At 43.3% G+C, this 27,952-nt stretch overlaps 2 protein-coding genes and 1 long non-coding RNA gene across 3 annotated transcripts in view; 2 read left to right on the top strand and 1 right to left on the bottom strand.

The window, feature by feature from the left end:
• Positions 1 to 843: 843 nt before the first annotated feature.
• On the top strand, positions 844 to 16,138 carry plrg1 (pleiotropic regulator 1). Its single transcript, XM_056280085.1, has 15 exons — positions 844 to 977; positions 1,269 to 1,375; positions 1,522 to 1,658; positions 2,843 to 2,896; positions 3,001 to 3,094; positions 4,695 to 4,785; positions 4,872 to 4,970; positions 5,125 to 5,217; positions 10,683 to 10,832; positions 11,227 to 11,328; positions 13,929 to 14,031; positions 14,174 to 14,282; positions 14,466 to 14,605; positions 14,783 to 14,976; positions 15,177 to 16,138. Exons 1-15 carry the CDS (start codon positions 969 to 971, stop codon positions 15,234 to 15,236), a joined length of 1,542 nt encoding a protein of 513 aa, XP_056136060.1. The 5' UTR covers positions 844 to 968; the 3' UTR covers positions 15,237 to 16,138.
• On the bottom strand, positions 15,872 to 18,578 carry LOC130112635 (uncharacterized). Its single transcript, XR_008810247.1, has 3 exons — positions 18,556 to 18,578; positions 16,227 to 16,435; positions 15,872 to 15,998 (listed from the first exon to the last, which is right to left on the bottom strand). It is a non-coding gene; the product is annotated as an uncharacterized LOC130112635 (long non-coding RNA).
• Positions 18,579 to 20,026: 1,448 nt separating this feature from the next.
• Positions 20,027 to 27,952, top strand: part of dchs2 (dachsous cadherin-related 2) — a 34,079-nt gene continuing 26,153 nt past the window's right edge. Inside the window, exons 1-3 of the mRNA XM_056279749.1 lie at positions 20,027 to 21,763; positions 27,019 to 27,210; positions 27,439 to 27,670. Coding sequence (XP_056135724.1) covers positions 20,027 to 21,763; positions 27,019 to 27,210; positions 27,439 to 27,670 — 2,161 coding nt within the window. The remainder of the gene's footprint in view (positions 21,764 to 27,018; positions 27,211 to 27,438; positions 27,671 to 27,952) is intronic.

Raw genomic sequence — 27,952 nt, 5'->3', positions numbered from 1 at the left:
ATCTATCTATCTATCTATCTATCTATCTATCTATCTATTTTTTATCTGTTGTTTTACACTGTACTGAGAAACAGATAATGATTAAGATAAACTGACCTCAAGGGGTACCTATGGTTATGTAAATTTACTACCATGTGTCACTACATTTGTCAATGTGCCTCATTCCCTTAAACGCCCACTTATTGAGTTAATATTGCCCAACAATTCCCTCTGGCTCAACATAGAGGGGTAAGCTAAAAGGACTGACGGGGGTCCTACATAGGTATGTGATGTGCCAACTCCTTTCACTGAGCTTTGATTAGGCGTGTGGCTAAATTTAGAATCAAACTGCATGGGCCAAATATTTTTAAAGGGTTCTGATACAAACACTATGTTACACCCACTTAACAGACCTTCTAATTTAATTGCACGTGTTCTTCTCGTAATTAAACATCACATTGTCTTTCCACTCTTTATATTGGTCAGAATTTCCGAGTTTGAAGGTTGAGATAACCATTAATCAATGTACTTTTGAAAGGCAAACATGGTCTGTGTGCAATCCAAATAGACACTTTGACCAGGGCTCAGGTCAGATGAATAGATAAACGTTATCCCCCCGATTGTCTCGTTGTCGTCTTAAAAAATGCTGCTGGTGAAAATTCAAGATTTGTTAAACGTGAACAGGTTGAGCAGAACACGAGTACCTTATAAAGTGTGTTTTCACAAAGCTGCTTTCTGCAGTCCTGGGTCACTGCCACAAGGCGCCCCCAACAAAAAAGGAGGGGAACAGTTTCGCTTCGCTTTACGACCCGGGAGATAAATATATGACCCGGAACAAGAAACAGCATCCTACTTCCGGTGCGTGGACTTTTCAAGCGGCGATTGTATTTGTTGGGTTTCGCGTAACCAAATAGATATAGTAGTTTCAGTATTTTTTGCCCCCCCTTCCTCCCCAGTCTTAAATCGTTCGTCGTCTGTTTAACATCACGATGACGGAGGTGAGGAAAGATTGCATATCTATTTGTGGTCAGATATTTCTGTTTCCGCTAGGAGGACAGCGTTGTCTCTTCTTTTTTTTTTAAACATACGGTGGGCCTGTCTATTTGCTGGAAGGCGACTAGCCAAACCTCTCTATATCCCGAGATGTGTGTCTTAACTACGGATTGTGTCGTCCATTTCTTAAATAATGAGTGTAATTGGTTGCTTTTACCCTAAAGAGCTTTGCTGTCACCAAGCTAGAAAAAATATAACACGTTGTAAGCCATTATTGTCGTTTGTTTTTTTTTTAGGATGTGCAAAAGCACTCAGTCCACACTTTGGTCTTCAGATCTCTCAAAAGGACACACGATATGTTTGTGTCTGATCATGCCAAACAAGTTCCTCTGGATGAGCAAAGGTAACCCCCATAGGTCTGCTGTACTGTATACGTTTATTCTTTTTGTAAAAACCTATTTATCGAACCTCAGCTGCGTGTCTGTATTTGTTAGGGCTAACGTGCAAATGGCAATCAGATGTTTCCATAACGCCTTTGCTATTTTCCAGTCACAAAGTGAAGCTGTCTGTCAAGCTAAAAGCAGACTATGGTGCTGTGTTGCACATGCCAGTCCTTAAGGAAGGGAAGGACAGATCTTCACATATGCCTGGTGGCATGCAAGGCCATCAAATCTACACACAGTCAGGTAATAATGATAATGATGACGTATTTTAATGCAATGGTTGCTTGTTGCTATGGTTTCTAGAAGAACATTATTTTCATTGATTGACTATTGACTAGTTCTTTGTATTATCAGATACGCATTTGCAATGTATCAATACCTGCGCAGATGCTACAGTTATGTAAAATGTGTGTAGGATATACATAAAACTGATATATAAAATAGTACCTTTTCTTTGTGGTTTATATATTTTTTTCAATCTGTTACATATGTGTGTGTATTCATGTTTTTTTTTTATTTTTATTTTACTTAAGACAGTATTTTTCTTGCACTTTTAACTGTACCAACAATCTACTACTAATACTACTACTACGTTTCGGCTGCTCCCGCTAGGAGTCACCACAGTGGGTCATCCATTTCCATCTCTTCCTGTCCTCTGCATCTTTCTCTGTCACACCATCCACCTGCATGTCCTCGCTCAACCACATCCATAAACCTCCTCTTTTCCTCTTCCCTGGCAGCTCCATATTCAGCATCCTTCTCCCAATATACCCAGCATCTCTCCTCCACACATGTCCAAACCATCTCAATCTTGCCTCTCTTGCTTTGTCTCCAAACCATCCAACCTGAGCTGGCCCTCTTAATATACTCGTTCCTAATCCTGTCCTTCTTCGTCACTCCCAATGAAAATCTTAGCATCTTCAACTCTGCCACCTCCAGCTTTGCCTCCTGTCTTGTATTGTACCAACAATCCCATGTTAAATTGCTAGTGCACTTAATGCACATGGCAATTAAAGAATTTCTGGTTCTGATACCATTTAGGATATTTCCCACCAATAAACATGCATATATACCTTATATTGTTGTTTTCTATGCACACCACCTTTCTCAGAAAAGGTGCGCAAAAAATGAATGTAATCATATTGATGACTTATCTAGACTGATATGAAACATACTGCAGCCATCATCTTAATTTCAGTTAGGTGTCAGACCATGTCCTAAAAGTTTGTTAATTGATGCAAGCTCCAAAAAAAAGAAGGTAAATTAAGCATCTTCAATTTTATTATGCTTTACAAAGATTGGATTTCAGTTCTGATTTGTTCTGCAAGCTGGAATGCAAAAAAATGAAACCTTATTTCTCAATAATGATATTTGCCAGTAGCTCTAAAGCCGGTCCAATAGGAATGATTCTGTGTCTTGTGTTTTAGGAGATGATGCAGACTATCTAATTACTGGGACAAACGCTTACCCGTCTGGACCTGGTAATTATTATGCTGTTGTATTAAAGAATTGCACACCTATCTTACAAACATGTGATGGTTCGCTGGCTTTCATTGGTGTTTGTACAATTTGTTTCAATTCACAGGAATAGCTTTGACTGCAGACACAAAAATTCACAGAATGCCCACAGAGGGAGGAGTCCATTCTATGGCACTGGCGTTGCCACCCTCGCAAGCCAGGTACCTACCATTTTCCACAGTGTTGTTGTTAAGGGTACCATGTTTTATATTTTGGCTCCCCTGAAGCATAACATGACTAGTAAATATCTAAAAGGGTTGGTAAATGGTACCGATGGAAACAAAGTAAAAAATGTATGGCCTCCCCCACTGCCAAGATTTCTGAATAAAGGATAATTCTGGTTTTTACAACCTTGGTCTCAATTTTTATGGGTTTTGCCATTGTGCATATCAGTTATGCAATCATTTTACTCATCAGCATCATCATGGAGATAGCAGACATTGAACCACCGCTGGACACAGTTTTACACTGGTGTCTTACGGGACAGATAGCAGATGGAAACACTTAATTAGCTTAGTACATTTTTAAACATACCCAGAATTTGACCTCTGCCTAATATTTAGGAGCAGTGTGCAGCCATTTCTTTGGCACCCAGCAACCAGCTCCAGATCTAGAGCCAGTTCTGAGGTCATTTGCAGTGGCAGAAGTTTATCCCTAACATGCATGTCTTTTTGTGTCGGGGGGAAACTGGATCACCCAGAGAGAAAAAAAACCCCCACTTCAACACAGGGAGAACACACAAACTCCAAACAGAACAGCCCATGTGGCCCCTGTTGGTTTTGAACCCAGGACCTTCTTGCTGTAAGGCAACGGTACTAACCACTGAGCACCGTGCCATGGAATACAGTTGTCAGACATGTTTTAATGAGTCCAACTTAATCCAATTACTAAACCATGTATTTGGGAGTGTAAACAAAAATGAAAGCCAAAAGCGATTGCTTGAAATCTCCAATATTGTCAAAAATGGTCAATGATGACATTGCTGAGCTACTTCCTGGTTCAACTTGCAGGAATGACCACCTCATGTACTGTAGACAGTAGAACTCATTGACTAACTGCCCGGCCAGTTCAACTGGGAAATCATAGATCATGGGAAATCATCAGCATGCTCTATGTGAGACACTAGGGATTTTTGTTGTTGAAAAGACAAGTTTAAGGATCATTTTCCATGGTGCTCAAAGACACTGTTGTAAAGCTGTGTGCATCAGGGGTCCTGTGTCAAAGATCTTCACAATGAAGCTGGTGAGTGAAATGATATCATATCTTACATGCATGATGGCAAAAATATGAAAATAAACCCCTGATTGTAAATTGTGAGCTAGGGCGGCTGAGTTGTTTTTAATATTTGTCTTGATCCATGCTCAATAATCCAGGTAAGGAAATCCCGGAAAGTTGAAGTGGGAGCAATGTTTCATCACTCATCTATTAAGTGACTTTGTCAGTCTCTTCATTTGTTGCGAGACTGACGAAGTCACTTAGATGAGTTATGAAATGTGTCTTCCACTAAACGTTGTATCCAGATTAACTGATTCAACTTCCTGGGATGTTTTCGTTGTTTGATACTCGGTCACTGAAAGACTTGGCTTGCAGTCTTTGGAAAACTGTAGTGATTGCAGAAAACATCATCTACTGTTTTCAAAACTGGTAGACATAGCAAACATGCTGTTATTTGACTACCTCTCTATCTACATTTGTAACTAAGTGACTTTCAACCCTTAGTGATGATATAATTGGAGAGGTGTAACCAATGTTTACTTTTAGGCAGGAAACTAGTCGCACTGCAGCCAGTGTTGGTGACATCCTTAGACATGCGGGAGGAGCAGAGAGATCCCAACCCCCTTCAAGCACTGTGGTAGGACCTAACATCCCATTCAGTCTTGGTGAAGCATCTGAGAAAGATGTGCAGCATTCATGAGACATTCGTTATGTTTATTCTAGTCTATCATGGAAGGAGGTGGCACCAAAAATTCAGCACTCGTAAGGAAAGCGCCAACCATGCCCAAACCCCAGTGGCACCCACCATGGAAGCTGTTTCGGGTAATTAATTACCTTAGGTTTTTACCATTATGATATGTTGTTCCTTTCCCCTGCTTTTTGAGAAATAACTAGCACAGGGACACTACACCTCTGCATCTTCAACTCATCCCATGTGCAGTTTTTGATGGTAGCTTGTTTTTTGTTTTCCTGGTAGGTCATCAGTGGCCACCTTGGCTGGGTGAGGTCCATAGCTGTTGAACCTGGGAATCAGTGGTTTGTCACAGGGTCTGCTGACAGAACTATAAAAGTGAGTAAAGTCTTCGGTGTTATGATTATACTTGGTATCTGTTCTATTGATATTGCTTAGTCTTTGTTGACACCTAACATGTTTGGTGCGGTTTAAACGGACTCTGGTGCGTTTGCCCCTTTAGTCCGGTTTGTTTGGGCAGGTGTGAACAGTGTCATTCGAGCTCTGGTGTGGACCAAAAAAGAGAGACTGCTTGAAAAGATGCATTTCAGTCGCTTCCGGGTGAATTGAGGTGCTGTTGTGAACGCTACCAGTACCAAACTCAGGAAATTGTGAAAAATTAATAGCAGGATTTTCTGGACATTTCACCTCATCGTCTGTCCACGTATGCCCTCTCGTTTGCAATGTCTGTTCATTGTAATTCACTGTCTGGTGAAGGTACAAACTAGAGCCTTGCTTAGGACTGTTGTCTCAACTCCGCTCCCGTCTGCTCCCGCTGGATTTCTGACCATTACCGCCCGCTTCCGCGATGTGTGTCCACTTCCACCCGCACCTGCAAACATTTTGACAGTTCATGCCCACACAATAGAGTTCCATTGATTTTGTGTCTCCTTCCATCCCACATTATTTTATTGTGTAGCATTAATAAAGAGATGCATACCTATCAGTAATAACGTAGTGACATTACATTCTGGTGCATAATTACATTCATAGAAGTGCAATAATTACAGTTATTCTAGTGCAATAGATACACATATTCTACGGCAAAATTACATTTTATTTATTTTACTTATTATTTTAGAACATATGTTGTTGGCTGTGGTTGTTTTGCTGATATTTTTTTGTTTCCCTGTGTCTTTTTTTAACGCTCTGATCTGGAGTAGTGCTCCTAGTTTTTCAAATACAGTGGTTGGGTGAGGCAGATCATCTTATGTATCAAATTTGCCATATTTAGGTGCCACATTAAGAACATGTTGAACTATATCAACAAAACCTTTCCCCGGCGATAAAGTCATACAGCCGAATGTCTCCACAGCAAAGTGCGACACACTTCTCGATAGTATCTTGCGTAATATGTGCAGGAAGAAGGGCTTTATCTTTGAGGGAGAGCTTCTTTTGACTGGGGAAAACAGAGCAGGTATGTCGACTCATCCCAGAGGTGCCAGATTTTTGCCCGTTGCAGATCAATACTTTTTGCACATTTGACACGTAACATCCATCCATCCATTCTCTTAACCGCTTAGCCTGCGCTCAGGGTCACGGGGATGCTGGAGCCTATTCCAGCAGTCACTGGGTAGCAGGCAGGGAGACAAATATTTCCAAATGTCAGACTTGCCTCGCTTTGCTTTTTTATTGTAATGATGACCTGCTTAGATCTTCTTTTCAACTGTCTGCATCCATCTGGTTAGCGCTAGCTAAATCCCAGGACTCGCAGTTAATTTTTTTGGCCACCTGCTCCTACCTGCAGCAAAGTTAAAACCGCCTGCTCCTGGGGCGTCTGGGTAGCATAGCGGTCTATTCCGTTGCCTACCAACATGGGGATCAACGGTTGGAATCCCCACGTTACCTCCGGCTTGGTCCGGCGTCCCTACAGACACAACATGCCGTGTCTTTGGGTGGGAAGCGGGATGTGGGTATGTGTCGTGGTCGCTGCACTAGCACCTCCTCTGGTTGTTCGGGGGGGGGGCTGGGGGGAATAGCGTGATCCTCCCACGCGCTACGTCCTCCTGGTGAAAGTCTTCACTGTCAGGTGAAAAGAAGCGGCTGGTGACACCACATGTATCGGAGGAAGCATGTGATAGTCTGCAGCCCTCCCCGGATCGGCAGAGGGGGTGGAGCAGGGACCGGGGCGGCTCAGAAGAGTGGGGTAATTAGCCGGATACTATTGGGGAGAAAAAGAGAGAGGGGTGAAAAAACAACGCCTGCTTCTGTGAGATTTGCGTCGAGTCCCACGGGATCCCAATCCCAATGTAGTCCTCTAGTCCGAACGACCCAAACGTCATATGGTTTTACTTGGATTATCAATTACAATAATTCATAGTTTTATATAGCTATACAGTGCATCTGGAAAGTATTCACACCCCTTCACTTTCCCCACATTTTGTTATGTTACAGCCTTATTCCAAAATGGATTGAATTCCTTTTTTTTCTCAATCTACACACAATACCCCATAATGACAAAGTGAAAAAGGTTTTGTAGAATTTTTGCAAATTTATTAAAGATAAAAAACGGAAATATTGCACGTACATAAGTATTCACACCCTTTACTCAGTACTTGGTTGAGGCACCCTTGGCAGCGATTACAGCCTCAAGTCTTCTTGGGTATGAAGCTACAAGCTTGGCACACCTATATTTGGCGTATTTCTCCCATTCTTCTCTGCAGATCCTCTCGAGCTCTGTAAGGTTAGATGGGGAGCGTCGCTTCACAGCTATTTTCAGGTCTTTCCAGAGATTTCAATGGGGTTCAAGTCTGGGCTCTCGCTGGGCCACTCAAGTACATTCACAGACTTGTCCCGAAGCCACTCCTTCGTTGTCTTGGCTGTGTGCTTAGGGTCGTTGTCATGTTGAAAGGTAAACCTTCGCCCCAGTCTGAGGTCCTGGGCGCTCTGGAGCAGGTTTTCATCAAGGATCTGTCTGTACTTTGCTCCATTCATCTTTCCCTCAATCCTGACTAGTCTCCCAGTTCCTGCCGCTGAAAAACATCCTCGCAGCATGATGCTGCCACCACCATGCTTCACTGTAGGGATGGTATTAGCAAGGTGATGAGAGGTGCCTGGTTTCCTCCAGACGTGACGTTTGGCATTCAGGCCAAAGAGTTCAACCTTGGTTTCATCAGACCAGAGAATCTTGTTTCTCATGGTCTGAGAGTCCTTTAGGTGCTTTCTGGCAAACTCCAAGCGGGCTGTCATGGGCCTTTTACTGAGCAGAGGCTTCCGTCTGGCCACTCTACCATAAAGGCCTGATTGGTGGAGTGCTGCAGAGATGGTTGTCCTTCTGGAAGGTTCTCCCATCTCCACAGAGGAACGCTGGAGCTCTGTCAGAGTGACCATCGAGTTCTTGGTCACCTCCCTGACCAAGGCCCTTCTCCCCCAATTGCTCAGTTTGGCTGGGCGGCCAGCTCTAGGAAGAGTCCTGGTTGATCCAAACTTCTTCCATTTATGAATGATGGAGACCAGTGTGCTCTTCGGGACCTTCAAAGCTGTAGAAATGTTTTTGTACCCTTCCCCAGATCTCTGCCTCGATAAAATCCTGTCTCGGAGGTCCACAGACAATTCCTCTGACTTCATGGCTTGGTTTCTGCTCTGACATGCACTGTCAACAGTGGGACCTTATATAGACAGGTGTGTGCCTTTCCAAATCATGTCCAATCAATTCAATTTACTATGGGTGGACTCCAATCAAGATGTAGAAACATCTCAAGGATGATCAGTAGAAACAGGATGAACCTGAGCTCAATTTTGAGTGTCATGGCAAAGGGTGTGAATACTTATGTACATGCAATATTTCAGTTTTTTATTTTAAATAAATTTGCAAAAATTTCTACAAAAACTTTTTCACTTTGTCATTATGGGGTATTGTGTGTAGATTAATGAGAAAAAAAAGGAATTTGATCCATTTTGGAATAAGGCTGTAACATAACAAAATGTGGGGAAAGTGAAGGGGTGTGAATACTTTCCGGATGTACTGTAGAGCTGCGCTTAGTCCCTCATTGACATGTTTCGAGTCATTTTTTAACAGATGCAAACAGTCGCCTGAGATTTCGCAAGACATGTGGGATGTGGGACAGATTTATAATGTCCGCTCATTGCAGGCTACCAACACAAAAAGGTATTGAACTTTGATATAATGCATGTCAGACAAAGTATGACACATTTATGACCCTACAAGATATAACATGCTTGAAAAATGACTAGAAAATAAATTGCTGTAGGCATGACCACTGGTAAATAATGAGCGACGTGTACTTTGATTGGGGGGGGGGGGGGTTTGGCAGGAGTACATTAATTTTCGACCAGTCAAACTGCGACGTGGGAGAGCAAAGACATTTAAGCAGAAAACACCAGAGATTATTACCGTTGGATAATAATCAGAATTAACTGTTAAACGTTTAAATAGAGAAATGTGTACTTTTAAGTGGAGGACATCGTCTCGGTATGTGGGACGTCCAGGGGACAAAGGGTGAAAATGTTGTGCAGCACAACGTTAAGCGGAACACCTTGTCACTCTTTGCAGAGTTAAACAAAACACAAACAAGTCTGTCCTTTAGCTCCCGAGATATGCTGCAGAGCATGCTGTTACCAAAACCAACTAATGGAATGAGTCATTGGTTTGTCTGTTGACTTTTGGGTCATTTGCAAAAAAACAAAAAAAAATACAAAAGTGAACCCTCAACTGAGCAAACACAAAATTCATTCAAGTAATACAATCGGGTCACAGGTGTGAACACAGCCGTACACTCCTGACACGCCGCTGTTTATTTTATATGAAGTCTTCGATTTGGGATTAAACAAAATTTCGCAGCTGAAATGGAAACTGAGAGAATATTCCATGCAAAAGAATTGACATAAAGGCCTCTTGCTACATGAGGGGACTTGATGATATTGTCTTATTTATTCTAGCACCAACAGCTACTTGTTTGGGAAGGGCAAATCGGTTACTCCCATCACACCTCCCATCTATTGAAGCTGCGGTATTTTAGAAATTTGTAGGGTTTGTTTTTTAGATGTGAAGCATCTCCTAGTCTTGGAAAGAAACTCTCTCTGTGGGGCGGGGGTATGTCCTTATGACACAAAAAAAAGAAAACTGATGGGACTGTAGAGTTTAAATGTGTTCAGCATGGCTTGAAGATGAAAACAAAGAAACTGCAAAAATATTGTACAATTTCAGCTACACCATAAAAGTGAACAGCTCAGCGTTCAGTGCCCTGTCTGCGAGTCCCCGTCAGATGGTTTATGTCAAGCCTTACTGGAGGAATTACAAGTGGCATTGATGAGCCGTGCCCTTCGGTAGAAGTCATCAGAGTTGTTTCAGCTTTGTGAAGGGGTGGAGCGTTCACTGCACTAGGCTCTAAAAAGAGGACGGTTTGAGTGCTCAAAGCATGACCTTTCCCTAGAAAACAGTTGGATGGACACACAGCTCAGGTCTACCGAATGCAAATTCACCAAATCCGTGCTTGCTTGGAATCGATAACAGTGGCAATTTACATCTATGAATTGAATCCTTGTACTTTTTTGATTTTATCTCTCTTGTGTTAATTTCGTAATTTCTTTTTTCTTTTTTTTCTCTTTTTTGTAAATTGACTCCTCAAGTGATTGTCAAGCAGTATCCAAGTGATTAATAGTATTTTTTGCACTTAATGAGTAAGAGTTACGTGGCAATTACATCCATAAGGTACTTATGGCAATATGGAAGCATTTTTGTCATGGTGTCATTTACTCTGTTGCCAAGCTCAGGGAGCACTATGGTTTATCGCTGAATTTCTGGAAATGGGCATTAGGTAATTTGAAGGTTATTCTCTTGACAGATCTGGGATTTGGCTAGTGGTAAGCTGAAGCTCTCTCTGACCGGACACATCAGCACAGTTCGCGGTGTGGCTGTCAGTAACCGCAGCCCCTACCTATTTTCCTGTGGAGAAGATAAGCAAGTCAAGTGTTGGGATCTGGAGTACAACAAGGTTTGACATTGGATTTTGCACTTGGAGGCAGGGTGGCCCGGCCTTTACGTGGAGGGCTTGAATTTAAATCCCATTGTCCGCAAATATTTTCTGTTGTAAATCGTTTATGAGCAGGAAACCAAATCCTTACCAGCTCCATAGACACAATTCTCCCTAGAAGGTAGTGCAGGCAAAAAGATTTTCTGTGCAGGGGTAAATTAAATGTAACATTAGTGAAGGACACATATAGGAATTATTTAGGAGTGACTATACAAATTATATTTCTATTTTGAATTATTATTATAAGATGCACTGTAAATTTATTTTGTCTGAAATGGAATGCTGAAGCCATAAAACAAATTTTTCATTCAGTTACAGCCTGGCAATCCCTTGATAGTGTGTGTGTGTGTGTTAGGTCATCAGGCATTACCATGGACACCTGAGTGCCGTGTATGACTTGGACCTTCATCCAACGATTGACGTTCTGGTAACATGCAGCAGAGACGCCACAGCAAGGGTAAGCTTTTACACTGATATGCTAAAGAAACTTGGCCTCAGATCCTGTTCAAGTCTAAATACCTGTTTTGATCATCGCAGTGAGGTTTAAAGTCAACAACATACACTGGTGAAAGTTTACAAGGACATAGTGGATTACTTGGCAGAGAGACTGCCCCTGTTTTGGTCTCCCTGCCAAAAGCGGTGGTCTCTCTGCCAGCTGGAGGGTGAGGTTTGAGCTGTGTCTGCAAATATTCGCTGTGCCAAAGTGGCCTAGGGGAAAACAAAACAGCTCTAGTATCCTTTAAAGGGAAATTGTATTTTTTAAGCTAAGCCCAATTTTCCTATCATAAGGAGTCAAACCAAGCAATGATTGCAGACTCTTTTAAATATATTCAGGAGTGAGGTTGCTCATAAAGTAAAACAAGGTCTATCAGTGCTCTGACTGGCTGTACTGGGATTGTCTTAATAATGAAAAGTGTTTTCAGACACACACTGGCCTCGAGTTGTAAGCCAGTGTGACATCCCATGGGTGACGGTGAAAAACAGAAAAGTTAAAGGTTGATCACAGTATTTTTAAACCTGGGCCCTATTTTCCAACCATTTGGTGTCTTATGCCCCTTTTCTACTACATGGTACCGGCTCGACTCGACTCGCCCTTTTTTCATTTTCCATTACTGGAAAATACCGGCATTTTGCTGTTACCACTTTTCTGGTACCACCTTTGTTGAGGTTCCAAAACAACTGGAGCGGGTACCAAAATCAATGCAGACCTGTGGTTGGTCAGAGAAATGCATCATTTTGCATCACCAATGCGAGCATGGGATATCACCTGGCATTTTTAAATATCAAAGCGGAGTTATCTTAAAAGTACATTTTGAAATTGAAAACCAGGCGTTGCTATGACGACCAGCTACACTGAGGGGGTACTGTTACGGCAATGGAAAACAACACAGGAGCGAGTCGAGTCAAGTTGAACCGCTACCATGTAGTGGAAAAGGGGCATAAATGGCTAATAGGGACAGACATTTTTGGAATTGGTCCACTACTGAGTGAGAACGCTTCAGCCAGTGGCCACGAAACAGGCCGCAATGTAATCTGCCGGGGCAAGTGCGCCCGTCAAAGTACGTCCACTAAAAGTGCTTGTTCTTGCCACTGATAGGCTCAGATTGTTATTATAAGTGTCTGACAACTTTATGGAAAGGATAACTATAGAGGTAGACTTGTCGAACCCGTAACAGAAGTCTAGCTCAAGGAGAAGTCTCACTCTGAGTTCTCGTGGGAGGTGAGTTGTTGCAGGAAGACAACGGTGGAAACGTGAGTGAGAGTTGGAAAGAGGAGTGCCAGGAAGAGTTTGTTGTGTTGACATACAGAAAGCTTTGCTTAGCATTATCTAAGAGATAAAAATAATAACAACGGTTCGTTTTTTAGCATTTCTGAGTTGTGCCAACAAAATGTCGCCGCACCCTTTCTCGCAGCTTTCATTTCAGAGAAGAGAAGAAATCCTTTACCAAAGCACTTTCCCCTAAAGGAAAATGCTGCACCGAAAGTGAAGAGACCTGCTGCAGACAGTCATGGTAATGTTACTTGCTATGAATGATGTTTGATCAAGGCTATAATACCCACGTATAGGAGCGTTTTAATTAGGCAGAGAAGTGACGTCTTAAGATGAAAGCAGAGAGAGGAAATGAGAGCTCGGGCGTCCTTGATAACAACTCAGCTTTGCCGTTGCATCTGATAGGGATGTTGCCCCCAGTATAGTTGGCTTTGCATATCGTTTACGACTAATAGGCAGTTTACGTGGCGAGGAATCGAAGATTTAACCACCGTCAGTCAATCCAAGTCCCCATGCCAACTGTGCGGTGCACTTCAGTCAGTGAATGTGGACATGTGTATAGTGGAGAGAGCACTGTTCCCCAGTGTTGGTGATAGTGATGTCATTGTGCCCAAATGAGCAACACAAGAGCATACAGCCACTCAAGGACGGCAAGTGTCGGTTTCTAAAATGCACTTGAGTGAATGGTCAGCTCTGATAAGACTCAGCACGACTTCTTTTTTAGTAAACATCCAAAACCACGCCCTCGGAAGAAGCGAAACGTAAAGAAAAAGGTCTATCTCTGTTGGGATCCTTTCCATAATGTTGTCAGACACTTGTAATAACAATCTGAGCCCATCTGGCAAAAACAAGCACTTTTAATGGACGTACTTTAATTGGCACACTTGAACTGGCAAATTACATTGCAGCCTGTTTCGCGGCTGCTGGCTGAAGTGTTCTCGCTCAGTACTGGACCAATTCCAAAAATGTCTGTCTCTATTAGACATTTAGACACCGAATGATGGGAAAATAGGGCCTGGGTTGTAAAATACCCAAATTACTCTTTAAGCTTATACCAAAAAATGAAAAGGAGGAAATCTTGGCTCGGTGGGTTGGTTCATGGGAAGAGTAGTTTTTAACTAATTTTTGATAGACTATTTTTTATTGTTGCCTAATCGCATTTTTCTACAGCAAATAATTGCAAATGTTATTCCTGCCTTGTTTTTGAATATCGCTAAATCACAAAAGAGATGAGATCCTTGTTGACATTGAGTACTGCTATTTGAATTTCCTTCCTGCTCTTAAAGGTGTGGGATATCAGGACAAAAGCCAACGTGCACACACTGTCTGGCCACACCAACACTGTGGCCACAGTAAGATGCCAGGCTGCAGAGCCACAAATCATCACAGGTAAAATGTAAACTATCTGTGAGCATTCAGTACAAACCCTTTTTGTAATACACTCGCTGTTTTTATTATTCCATTATTATTATTGTTATTATTGTTATTATTATTATTAACTATGATGTCAAATTACGTTGTGACCTTTCAGGTAGCCACGACTCAACCATCAGGCTATGGGATTTGATTGCTGGGAAGACTAGAGCCACTCTAACCAACCATAAGAAATCTGTCCGTGCTGTAGTGTTGCACCCCAGACAGTAAGCAAACTCAGACTGTTTCTGTATGCCTTTGCTGATTGTAATAACAAATATAAGCAGTATTATTGCCGTAACATTAATTTAAAGTTAACAATTTTGATATTGTTTGCCATGCCATTTAACAGTACTAAAACACATTAACGGTTTGGATTGTGCTTAGCGGTTGTTTTCCGTCTTTTATAGATACACCTTCGCCTCGGGGTCTGCTGACAATATCAAGCAGTGGATGTTCCCAGATGGAAACTTCATCCAGAACCTGTCAGGACACAATGCTATCATCAACACTCTGGCTGTTAATTCTGATGGCGTGTTGGTGTCTGGAGGTATTGATAACCACTGTTACTGTTACACCCCCCCCCCCAATAAGTCCTTGCTGTCATATGTAGCACTCATGTTTCAAAAATTATGGTGGTTTTAGTATTGACTAACAGTTTTGGGGTTTTTTTCTGCTCCAATGAGCTGAGACCTAACTCATCTTCACCTTTATTTTCTCCCTGTAGCTGACAATGGAACTATTCACATGTGGGATTGGAGAACAGGCTACAACTTCCAACGGATCCACGCCGCTGTGCAGCCTGGATCCTTGGACAGTGAATCAGGGATCTTTGCCTGCATGTTTGACCACTCGGAAAGCAGACTGATTACAGCTGAAGCTGACAAGACCATCAAAGTATACAAGGAGGACGACACAGCAGTAAGTCACACAGTCGAAATAAAAATCACTTTTTATTTCGCTCAGCCTTTATTGTATCACTGCAAATTGATCAGTATGGACAAATTTAGGTAACACATAATAATAATATTATTATTCAGTAATCTACTTACATTATTGAATTATATGAATTTTCCAGCCAACAAATGGATCATTGCTGAGCTCTGCTTTCTTACTTTCAGACAGAAGAAAGCCATCCAGTCAACTGGAAACCAGAGATCCTCAAGAGGAAACGATTTTAAAAAACTTTTTTTTTTGTTTTGTTTTTTTTTGTTTTTTTACTATTGTCATAGAAACCATTTAAAAACATTTGTTCAACCAGGCCGTCTGTTGTATTCATAATTATTGCTTTCATTTGGATTATCTTAATGAGGAGACAAACTTAGATTAGCAAAAGCTATTTTGACAATTATTGCCACTTTTGAAAAAAAGAAAAGTCCCTCCAATGCTTCCCCTCAATCTAAAAACCATTTGCAGTCTTCAGTGTATGATGTTAGCCCAATAAAGCTGCCATTTTGGACTGCCAGGAACATGCCAGAATGTTTGTTCTTGATGATGACGGCTCTCTCGGGGCTCTGGTTCATCATGTCCACCAACAGCAGCCACTCCTCAGCCCCATGAGGAAGGGTTTTAGTGTACAAATATTCCCTGGTGGGGTCAAAGCCTGCGAAGGGACAAACATTAGGCCCTCTCGGGTTTAATGACATGCCTCCTTGAAAAGAATTGTACATAGTGCGGCTCAAACATTACCCATTTTTCTGACTTATAATCAGATGTTTATCGGTTCATTGATTAAAAATAAGACTCCCCAAGGCATTCCTGTATTTGACTTTGTGAAAATGAACGGCAATACATGTACTTACCTAGAAATCCATTGGTGACGACGTTCCGGTAATATTTACAGTTGTCACCCTTTATCTCTTCCCAGAAGCCAAGCTCTTCCGGTTTGTCGTGTAGCTCTACTGTGCTGCTGGTGTCACTACCTGGGTGAAATAGCTGCTCACCTGATAAATCACATCATAGTTTTAGCTAAGTATGTATAGTAAAAGTTGAGGAACTGCATCTTGCTTAAAACACGAATGTTAATGATCCCCTGGATTGTTCTGTATTGAGCCAAGTTGCCATGTAAAGGTTTTTAATATCATTACGCTATTATGAGTCTCTAGCTGTCATTTTGCTTGTGTGTATTCTTCGTGTCTATGACAAACCAAAAGATAATAGCCCGTTTGTACCTGACTCCTGCATGTAGAGCATTGAGATCGCATGGCGAAACCTTCGACCCGGCTCCTTTTTCAGGGTATGTTTCCTTTGTGGCTCGTCTTCATCCCTTACTTGTAACGGAGCCTCTTCCACAGACAGGAGGTGACCAGCATTAAAGATCATCTCCTCTTCCAGAGACTGGAGACAACTTTCAAAGTGCTCTTCACTCTTCTCTGCGTTTCTGGAGAATAGTCACAGCAACAACTTGTGACCTGATATTTAAGAAGTTGGTAGCAGACTTAACATTTGTGCAACACTGCATGAACCTTTATTAGCCACAAAAATACCCACATATTAGGCCACGTTTAAAAGTAGCACATTCTGAGTAGTCGTTTTTTGCAAAACAGTTGTTCAATGAACATTGTGAAAATAGTTGTTTACAGTGTTGTAGGACTCGATTTTAAGGACTCGTGGCTCGACTGGGACTTGAGCACTGATGACTTGGACTCGAGCATTGACTGCATTCGGACTCGGGAAGTTGGAGATGAGGACTCGGGCTTGTTAGTTGATAAACACATGTTTTTGTTTTGTTTTTTTGTTAGTTTTTTGTAATAGTTGTAACCGGTTATTTTCTTGCCCGGTGCGGGATTCGATACGAGGTGTACTGCACCACAAGGCGACATCACTAACCGGTCGGCTAAAGGGTCAGACACGTTAGCTAGGGGCTAACGTGTCTTATCAGTAGTTTACATGGGTCCTAATAATTTGGCATAAGATGTTGATACCCATATTAATACCTTGTATATCAATACATTATTCAATTTCGTGCCAGGGCAGGCACGTGTTCCACCTACATGCGGATTCACGTGCATACCCTCGTGTTCAGTAACTGCAAAGATGCCGGAAGGGACGCCCCGAGTTGTGCGCTTTGCTTACATGGATTTTACATCCAAATCCAGCAAGAGCACTGCTAGATGTTGGATATGTAAACGAACTCTTGAGAAGAAGACCGGGGCCACCTCAAACTCCGACAGACATCTGTCGAGGATGCACCCAGAGAAGTAAGTTGAGATGCAATTAGCTGATATGTTTGGTGATCAGTTAACGTTAGCTAACTAGCTAGCTAGCCAACGTTAGCCAAGTTATGCGCCTAACCTAGCTTGCTAATTGGTGTGCCATCAGTGTCAGTAGCTAGCTAGTGTAACCGGTTATTTTCTTGCCCGGTGCGGGATTCGATACGGCGTGTACTGCACCACAAGGCGACGTCGCTAACCGCTCGGCTAAAGGGTCAGACCCGTTAGCTAGGGGCTAACGTGTCTTATTAGTAGTTTACATTAGCAACATTAGCTGGCTCACTATTAGCTCTACAGCTAGAGGCAACTGTCTCGACGAAAGACAGTCTAATAATTTTCAGACAGGATCGATTTCAAGCCCTTGGCTTCTACCGAGAGAGTAATTAGTTAAAGTTGCATATGTGTCTTTATCGATGCAGTGAATCGGTTTGTGCCCAGTGGCGCCCCCAAGGGGTGGCCACGGCCACCCTGATACTATCCCTGCCCCCCCCCCCCCAGCCACGAGTCGCATATGCAGAATATGCTTCTGATTATGCAGAATATGCTTCTATCTGATATTTTACATTAGGTGCTGTTCATTTAAATCCATAATGTATATTTTTCTTAACTCTCCTATTGACAGATTTCAGCTAGCCTATACAGTATACTACAACAGCATAATACAATTCCCGAAATTCAGTCATGGCTTTTGGTTTTGGTGTGCCACCCCAAGATTTTCAGTGGCCCCATTTGGCCCCCCCTATGAAACATTTCTGGGGGCGCCACTGTTTGTGCCGCCAAGAATCGAGTTCCCGCCTGTTAGGGTGATAACTAGAACTCATGCAATGATGGTGCCAAAAACCTTTTGGCCTGGTGAGAATGATTTTGGTTTGCCTGTTCATTTTATTTGCTACTTTTATTTGTTGATGAGACGTGACCCGTGTAGTTCAGAAGGCCATCCGACCTGAAGTCCAACCACAGGAGGCCTGCGGTGATCAGGCCGAGCCACTCGCTGGCCTCCCAGTTCTTGGCCAGCATCACAGGTACCGTCACCACCTCCCTGCTGTCAGCATAGCTCAGCTCCTTCTTGCAACTGCGGGAGGCCTGATAGGCTGGAGTCATGAAAGGACAAATGACTGCAGCCTCCTCCACACCAGCTGCCGTCCTAACAAAACACATACACGCCTAACTCCAAAGTGTCATAACAAGTTAGGCTTCAGTGTTTGATTGATTGATTGATAGATATGATCGGTATTGGTAAACTACATACTAGTTTCCATGGGTAACTTTCTGTCAAAGGACTACTCACACGCCATTGATGTTGCCTGTCACCCCTCCTTCAATATCCATCCATGCAGGTAAGCCGTCCTCTTTGAGGCGGTTGTATATTTTTTTCACAAGAGCCTGGTCATCCCACTGGTAGGACAGCATAACATGAGAGGGCGTTTTCTCTTTCCCACTAAAACACGTAATGCAACAAGCTTATGTTTAGCTGATGTTATGGTTTAAGTGTGCTTCAGACAGAGCAAATCGTGTGTACCATTTGCTTGACTGGGGCGATTTTCTCAGGTTACATCCGTTGCTTGGTTGCAGTATTTGCACCAATGAGAGTTTGAACACACACCATGCCCACAGACTAGACATGCAGCCAGGTTTCATCTCTTCATGAAGGGGGATGTTTAGGAAGACATTACCGCAACAGCTCATGGAACCAAGGGGAGTTCCCGAGTGACTCAGAGTGAAAAGTGAATTACAGGCCTACGTATTTGTTTTTTATGAAACTGCGAATCCTATATAATCAGCTGTAATATATGATGTATAATATGTGCTTTACACAGGGACCGCGTCTGCCTTGTGGACCATTGGTACTCGTTGATTGCTTGTATGGGGTGATGTTGAGTAGCTTATCCATATGCAACCAAAAGTTCCCGCTAGCTACATTACTAATACCCGATATTTATAACTTTCCATCTGCCACCTTGACTTGGCGATGACTTTTAATTAATCGCCGACATGATTCGACGCGACGCGTGCAGCACTTGTTCTCGCCAGTAGAGGGAGCCACGTCAACACAGTATGGCTTGCCGAAATGGAAAATGTGTTTTGTTTTGTCACCCCCACCCCCCCACCCCGACCCCCAGCTTGGTTAATTGCATGGTATAGCTTCCCTTTTGTTCGTTTAGTCACACGTGTGATAGGGTTTATTCCCAAAGTTTATTAGGGCACATTACCGGTTTAAGCCCAATCTGACGTCTTTCCCTTGAACGTCCCAAGATGTGATTTAGGAAGAAAGAAAAAGTAAACCACTATTATTAGTTTATACAAGAGTCAGCATGAGGTCTTGTTGCGTGCGTGCGTGCGCGCGCGCGCGCGGGCAGGGGGTGCGTGCGTTTTGTGCGCGCGCGCGCGCGTCTTACCACACGTCACGGTAAGATTAGTCTAATTTAATCTTGGACAATCACCAATGCACAGATAAGTGTCCGACGGGCCGGAGCGATAGTCCGCATCAGGAGGTGCGCTTGGTGTGCGGTTCGTAATTCCCGCGGAAAGTGCGGACGAGGTGAGAAATACCGCTCAGGAGTACCGGCACTTTACTTCAACGAAGAAAGCCCGCCGAAAGAAAACTTGCGGCGGCGCGTCCACGGTCCTTCCCCTCGGGCCGCCGGCGTGAAACGTAGCCACCTCCGCTGAGTTTAGGGGTGTCGGAGGCGGGACGGCGGAATATGTAGAGGGGGGACTCGGACTCGGCTGCCAGAACTGGCGATGCGCGACGGGGGCAGATGGCTCGGCGGAACGTGAGAGCCGCCGTTCTCCTCCGGCGGCTTGCCTTGTGGCTGCTCTGCGCGCCCTCGTTCGCACAGGTGCGCAACCTCACGCTCTCCGTTGAGGAGGGTTTGCCCGCCAAAACCATCGTCGGAGACCTCGGAGCTGGACTGTCGACGCCCAATACTGGGTTCTTCATCTCCGAGAGCAGAGACTCCTACGTTTTCCGAGATCTGGAAATAGATGCGGACACCGGCATAATATCCACGGCCCTCGTTCTGGACAGAGAGAGCAGAGATAAGTATGAATTTGTGGCGGCCACGCTCACGGGTGAGATGATAAAGGTCAAAATAGTGGTAAAGGATGTGAACGACCATTCCCCTAGATTTACCTCCGAGAGCGCTGACTTGGATATATCGGAGTTAAGCCCACCCGGATCTCGGTTTGAACTTGAAGGTGCCAAAGACCAAGATGAGGGCAGGTTCGCCACCCAGGGCTACCGAATCACTGAAAGTGAGATGGGGGAATTATTCAAAGTGGAATACCGCAATGGATCAGACAACCCCTTCAACCTGGACCTCATACTCACCAGCAAACTGGACAGAGAAGTAAGAGACGCTTACACGCTGACCATCGAAGCGTTCGATGGGGGCAGCCCAGCTAAGACGGGAAGGCTTCAGGTGAACATCCATGTCTTGGATGAGAATGACAACCCGCCCACGTTTAGCCAGACAGAATATCACGTCGCGGTGTCTGAAGATGCTCCCATGATGTTTGCCGTCTGTCAGGTTCATGCCACAGACCTTGACCTTGGCGACAATGGCCTCATCACCTATGAGATAAACAGACGATCAAGTGACCCGAATGAGATTTTTTTCATCAATGAAACCACTGGGATGATTTACATCAACAAACCACTCGATTTTGAGACTCAGTCATTTCACGAGTTGGTTATCAGCGCAAGGGACAGTGGCGCTCAACCTGAGTACAGCAGCACCTTTGTGGGTGTGAAGGTACTGGATGTCAATGACAACAGCCCAGCGATCAATATCCTCTTTCTCAGTGAGACAGGGGAGGCCGTGGTATCAGAAGCAGCGGGTATTGGGGAGTACGTTGCTCGAATATCAGTGTCAGACCCTGACCTCAGTGTCGAGGAGGGACTCACAGTCGCTCTTGAGGGTGGTGATGGCAAATTCACCTTGAAGCAGACAGATGATTTCCTATATGCCCTGTGTGTTGATGGTGAGCTAGATCGGGAGGAAAGGGACCTGTATGAGTTAAAGGTGCTAGCTGCTGATTTCGGGAGCCCACCTCTGAGCAGCAAGGTTACATTTCTTGTGGTAGTCACAGACAGCAACGACTGTCAGCCACTGTTTGAAAAGGCTGCTTACACCATTTCCATATCTGAAGACATTCCTCAAGGGAGCTCCCTCATCCAGATGCAGGCCAGAGATGCAGATGAAGGGGTCAACTCAGATGTCAGCTATTCCATCCTCAAGTCCACTCACCACAGTCTGGTTGGCATTGATCCAAGGACGGGCCTGGTCACCACAGCAGCCATGTTGGACAGGGAGAGAGAGATGGAGCTGTGGTTCCTGGTGGTTGCGGTGGATGGAGGAGAGCCAGCTCTGTCGTCCACGGCAACGGTCACTGTGTTGGTCGAGGACATAAATGACAACGAGCCTGTGTTCCAACAACATCTGTACAGTGTTTCCATCCCAGAGCACACTGACATCGGAAGCTGCTTTTTGCAAGTATGTGGAGATCTATTCAGCTAAGTGGCGTGGTGTGTCAAATCAGCAAAAATAATCGGGCCTTACTCATCAATCATTCATATGAACAATTTTTTTCTTACACACCCATGGAATTTTTTAGCCCTGAAGTTTGTCTCAGAGACCAGGGTAGAACCTGGGTAACCCCTGAATTTAGACACCAATTGGCTAACACTGATGTGTTTGCAAGCCTGGGTGATTGCTCATTGCAAGAGGTAGCTAATAGATATTAGGGGGAAGGAAATACAAATAACCATCAGGGCTTGCTTCTGACTGTCAGACAATCTTGAGAGCTAAAAAATTCCATGGGTGTGTAAGAACAAATTTGTACATGTGACTGATTCATAAATGAGGCCCATTAAATCTGTAATATCAACCAATATGATGTTATTAGACTATAAGATGATACTGGCCTATTGTGTGTAATAGTGACCACATGACAGAGCAGATTAAGGTTGAATGTTCACAGTGGCGACAGTGTGAACATTCAACCTCTGCTCCTCCAACTTTCTGTCTTGCTCCCTCTTCCACACATCGCCGGGGACAAAAGCACCTTTTATTCTCAGTGTGCACAAAGCCATCAGTGTTGTCAATGAAGGTCCAGCACTGTGACTTTGATATGACAGCTCTGACGCCTGGTACTACCCTCCTAGCCAGGCGCAGGCCGAAGCCCATTACAAGAGAAGCCTTAATCTCTAAAGCCTGACCTCTAAACACAGACGACACACATCTGACACGATAGCAAACTGGACAAATAGCCCAACTTACTGGAGTGATTCCAACAGAAGCTCAGTTGATCTTATTTGCCTTGCCAGGCTCTGCATCTTACTCTGTCAACATTTGCAGACAGCTTTTATCCAAACTTCAGTCTTTAGTTTCTTAATTTCTCCACCAAGTTAACATAGTTGGAAGAATCTGACTGCATACTATCGCTCTAGGTTGTTTCTTTGTTGTTGTTTTTTTATACGTGGCGCTGAAACAGTCAAACTGTGTGTGGATTCTGAAACTGCTAGCACCTTTTATATTGCATGTGCATTTCAATATGTTATAAAGGTTTGCTACAGTGCTTCACTACTTATTGTTTCAAATGATTGTCCTGAATGATAATACATTTTATATATTTATATATATATATATAAATAATCAATCATTGCTTATGGCATGAAACAGGCTTGTACTGTCTCATAAAGAATTTACTTGACTCACTGGATTATTTTGCTCCTTATCTGTTGAGCGCTTCCCCTACCATTGAGTGTTTCTTTTAACAAAGTTATATATACATCATCATCGGCAGTCACTCAGGGTCGAGTATGACTGTCCTCCTTCTTGGTCCTTGTGGGTCTCAGGTGGGCGAAGAGGCCGATCCTGGAGCGGCATATTTTGGTGTAGTGTGGGAAGGGGTGGGCAGTGGTAATCGTGGGATTGGTTTAGGCCTTTTTGGTGGAAACTTCCTCCTTTCTGAGTCTGCGCTTGTCTTCTGCAGCACGTCGGAGATCATTATTACTATGTATACACACACACAGCTGTGGGCCTGATAAATGAGGTTCACTTTGCATGAATTGTTAGATAATTTGCTGCTGAGTCACTGGGATGAGTATTTGGACTCAATGTCTAACTAATATTTCCCATCTGACGTAAAGAGCTCTGAGATTTCCCCGTCAGGACGGATTTGGATGTACGGTGATAAACCGAGGATGCAAGAAAGGCCTCCTGACTGATGATGAAGCAAATTAGATTTCACAGAAACTAGAGTCCTGAAAGGCAGATTTGTGTTTCACTGAATAAAAGCAATGAAGGCGACAACTATCTAAGAAACTAAGAAAACATGTTATTTTTGAGATCAAACCGCTGTTGCGTTCTGGATGATAAGTATTTGTAGTCTGTCATTGCTCCACACACTTCGTGCCAAATGATGTGAACATGGGCGTCAGTAGATGCATGTGCGTGTCTGCCGTGAAGGATTTCCTTTTTTTTAAAGATGTAATGTAGGCTCCAGGGCATGTTCGGTGCTTATTGTCATTTATTATCCAGACCTTGAACCGTGTCTTTAGACGTCCCCCGGCCGGCCCTCATAAAGCCCAAGATGAGATCACTTTTACCGCTGGCGCTTCGTTACTCCATTAATTGTGTCAGACGCAGTCCATCTATGTGGTGGGTGGTCAAAGACACACCTACAGTAGAAACCTGTGCAGATTGGCCTCCCTTGAATCGGCTACCAGCTGGCCATGAACTGACATGAAAGGCGTTCTGCCTGACCTCAGGCATTTCTTCATCTCAGCAGGCTCCGTTCATGTTTTCCCCTGAAGGGAACTTCTCAGCCGTGCTCCTGTTATCATGGTTAAATTCATGTTCAGCTTCTTGCAGAGCAGGAGCTCTCTAAAGGAATGATAGTTAAGAATGTTGTGCTCAACGGTTAAGCCCAAATATTTACACACCAATGTGTCGCTAATAGTTAGAACAAATATTGAAACGATAACAGTATCACAAACGACAGATTGAAATATGTGTATGGAATCACATTGTTTACATTAGACACAGTCAAGTCAATTTTATTTGTATAGCCCAACATCATAGTCAGTGTTTCAGGGTGCATGAATGAGAAGTGCCTGGTAGATGGCCTGGCGGCCTGTCCAGGGTGTCTCCCCGCCTGCCGCCCAGTGGCTGCTAGGATAGGCGTCAGCATCCCCGCATCCCGAATTCGGATAAGCAGCTTTGATAATGGATGGATGGATGAAAATTAGGAACTTGGTTCATGAAATACATGTTGAAACCCATTTTGAGATATTCATACCTTCTGCCAGCTGGGCCACTGGGAGTAGTCCTGCAATGTAGTTTTTGCAGCTAAACCAAATTGGGAAAATTACCAAACAATAATAGTTTTATATGTGGTGTTATTGTAGTACTTAGCTGACATTAGCTGGCGTTTGAATCTGTTAACAGCATTATAGTGCACTGGTCCAAGATCAAGCTGTGTCACTGAACTCTGTCAGGATTCATACCTACAACTTTTTTAAAAAATGTTTCCTAATACCACCAATGTGCATAGCCTCGCATATTGAAATACATACATACAAATCCCCCAAATCTCCCCCAAAAGTTAGACGTCTCCCCGTTTCACAGAAAGTTGAATCGGTTCATTTCGGTTTCTGTGATTTTCTTACCTGGATTATTGAGCATGCATAAAGATGTCTCCCTGATTTGTTTTGCAAACTTGGAAAAAAACGCGATACCACTTGCTTATCCTATTCCTAGATAATAAAATGCATTACCCTTTGGAACAAAACAAAAATAAAAAAAACAAAGCAACCTCTGTTAAAATGGGGGTCTTCAAAGGACAGCTCAGTTTTTTGATGATGTCACACTGACTTTTCCACATACAATAACATTTGCTATGATCTGGCGCCAAGGTGTACAAACCACCCTCACCGTAATACTGGTTTATTATTAACACGCTATGCCTAGATTACAACTTTCCTACAGGAAACAGCACCTAGAGAGAGCAAATTACACTTGTTGTTTTTTTAACGGTGTTTTCCTGGATGAACAAGAGCATGGTTGTATTCATTATATGATTACAACATTCGAACTTAGTCACAAACGCACCAAAAGGGATTTTCAAGCCCCGTGTCTGAAAAAGGTGTCTACTTCCTCCTCCAGAGACACATGAACATCTTTTTGAAGAGTAGTAAACCGTACTATGCACAGCTTTCACATAAACTAGCATCTTAATTCCTGCGCTTAGCAAGCCCAGTGAACACACAGTTGTGGTTGACAAGAACTGAGTCAGATTTCTTGTGAGCCAATCAATGTGAAAGTGCACAATCTGTGGCAGTGATTCTCAATGAATGTCATCTTTTGGGTCACTCCTCTCTAGCTAGCTAGCTGCAGGGCATCACATCCTAAAGTGGCTGGCTATCATTTTATTAGTGCCCTATTGATGCTGTCAGTCACTGTTAATAACTGGCGGTGGCTAACCCCGTGCCATGGAGAGCCATGTGTATGCAGGTTTTCCTTCCAAGGTTTTCATTCCAACCCGACTCCAGTGAAATCACCTGGTGTGGAGTCCGGCTGGAATGAAAACCTGCATACACAAGGCTCTCCATGGCACGTGGTTAGCCACCCCTGTTAATAACAATGATGGTGTTTAAACCTTCAGTCCTGAAGATAAACATATTAGCATATTTTTTGTTAATAACTTTTGCTCACTCTTGAAAATCACCGCCACCTGCCTTACTGTTCTGCATTTGGCTACTGTGGTGAAATATAAAAGACGATGCCCTGTATGATTTTTTTAGTCCTACCCAGTAACCGTTCAAGACCGGGATTTCACTCCTACCTAAAACGACCATGGACGGTCAAAATGACCGCCGGTTTTTAAACTCTATATTCTGTCGAGATAAATACCCAGTTGAGATATTAATGCATTGCATATGTCAGTGTGTCTGTTGGGAAACGACTGACACCAAAATTAAAATTTTAACGACTGTAATACTATTTTTAAAGAATTTAAGCGTCCGAGAGACATGGTCGAACTTGAATAGCAAAATTGAAAAACTGAAAATATATACAGAGCCTTACGGGCAATGCGTTCTGGTAGGTGTAGGAGCAGTGGGGAAAGACTCTCTCAGCAGGAGACACCGATTTGTCCGTGGTGAGGGAAGACATGCAGGTGGCTGGTGTGACAGAGGAAGATGCAGAAGACAGGAAGAGATGGAAACGGATGATCCGCTGTGGCAGCCGAAAGTAGTAGTAGTAGTAGTAATGCTACACAGTGAGGATTTTATTGCTTCGATCGACTACAATACACATCAGTACCGATTGCACATACACAAAATTATCGGTGAAAATTCCCTTTAAGTGTCCAGTCCATCCATCCATCATCCAAGCCGCTTATCCGAAGTCGAGTCGCGCGCGGGATGCTGGAGCCTATCCCAGCAGTCATTGGGTGGCAGGCGGGGAGACACCCTGGACAGGCCGCCAGTCCATGACATGGCCCACACATTCACACCTAGGGACAATGTAGTATGGCCGATTCACCTGACCTACATGTCTTTGGGCTATGGGAGGAAACCGTCTAAGTCCAAAAGTTTTAAAAAAAAAGTAAAAGTAAGTATCCAGGCTTTTATCAAATTACATAAACAATTCCTATCACATTTTCTTAATATTTGTGTCTATTTAATTAGTTTCTAATCCTATTCATAGATATAGATCATTTGACAAGTCTTTCTCTTACTCAGGTAGTTGCCACAGATGCTGATAGCCCTGACTTTGGAACACTGCGCTATTCCTTGTCTGATGGCTTTGACGAGCAGGAGAGACACCCCCTCTTCCAAATCAACTCAGAGTCTGGAGAGTTGTGTGTCTCCCAGGATATTGACCGAGACGCAGGACAGACAACCCATGATATTCTCGTAAAAGCTGAAGATCCAGTGAGTATGATTTATTCAGGAGTGTTTTATATTGACATTCATTATTAACGACTCTCTCAAAAAGTTCTCTCAAAAAACAGAAATTACAGTCGAGTCAGATTGCATTTGACTCACTGCAGTGTCCAGTGTCCCTTGAACCATTTTTAATTATTCTGAAGCCTATCATTGAACAAGAGCACGACTAGATTGTGAATTGTTTCTCTCCTTTTCTGACTTGGCTATCATCAGGGAGGGCTGAGCGCTCAAACCTATGTGCACATTGAGATAGAAGACCTGAACGATAACTCCCCAGTGTTCAACCCAGAGCAGTATGTCACCAGCATCAGCAGCCATTCGCAGCCTGGCACAGAAATCCTCAACGTCATAGCCACCGACCGAGACTCTGGCCAGTACGGTCAGGTCACCTATGGGCTCCTTCCTGGTGACCTATCCACTATGTTTGCTTTGGATAAAAAAACAGGTGGGCAAACTTCAGTTTGATGTTAGGCATGTGGGGTTTTTTTTGTTTTATATTTGCCTAGCAAATATTGAAAAGATTTATGCACAGTATTCAATGTTTTCCATCAATTTTACCACTGATAGAGTCCTCCAAGCCTAAATAGAAGAATGCTCTAATGCAATTGAAAAGTGAAAATAAAATATGCAAGCCAAGTTTGCCTTTGTTGCAGAACCCTTTTGCAAACACATTTAAAACTGGGAACTAGAGTTTTTCATGAGCACAGTACAAATCTATGTCCTGGCC

This window comes from Lampris incognitus, chromosome 5 (genome assembly GCF_029633865.1).
Source record: "Lampris incognitus isolate fLamInc1 chromosome 5, fLamInc1.hap2, whole genome shotgun sequence".
In the NCBI taxonomy this organism is placed as follows: Eukaryota; Metazoa; Chordata; class Actinopteri; order Lampriformes; family Lampridae; genus Lampris; species Lampris incognitus.
The sequence above is the reverse complement of the archived record's forward strand: the minus strand, read 5'-3'. Positions and strand labels throughout refer to the sequence as shown.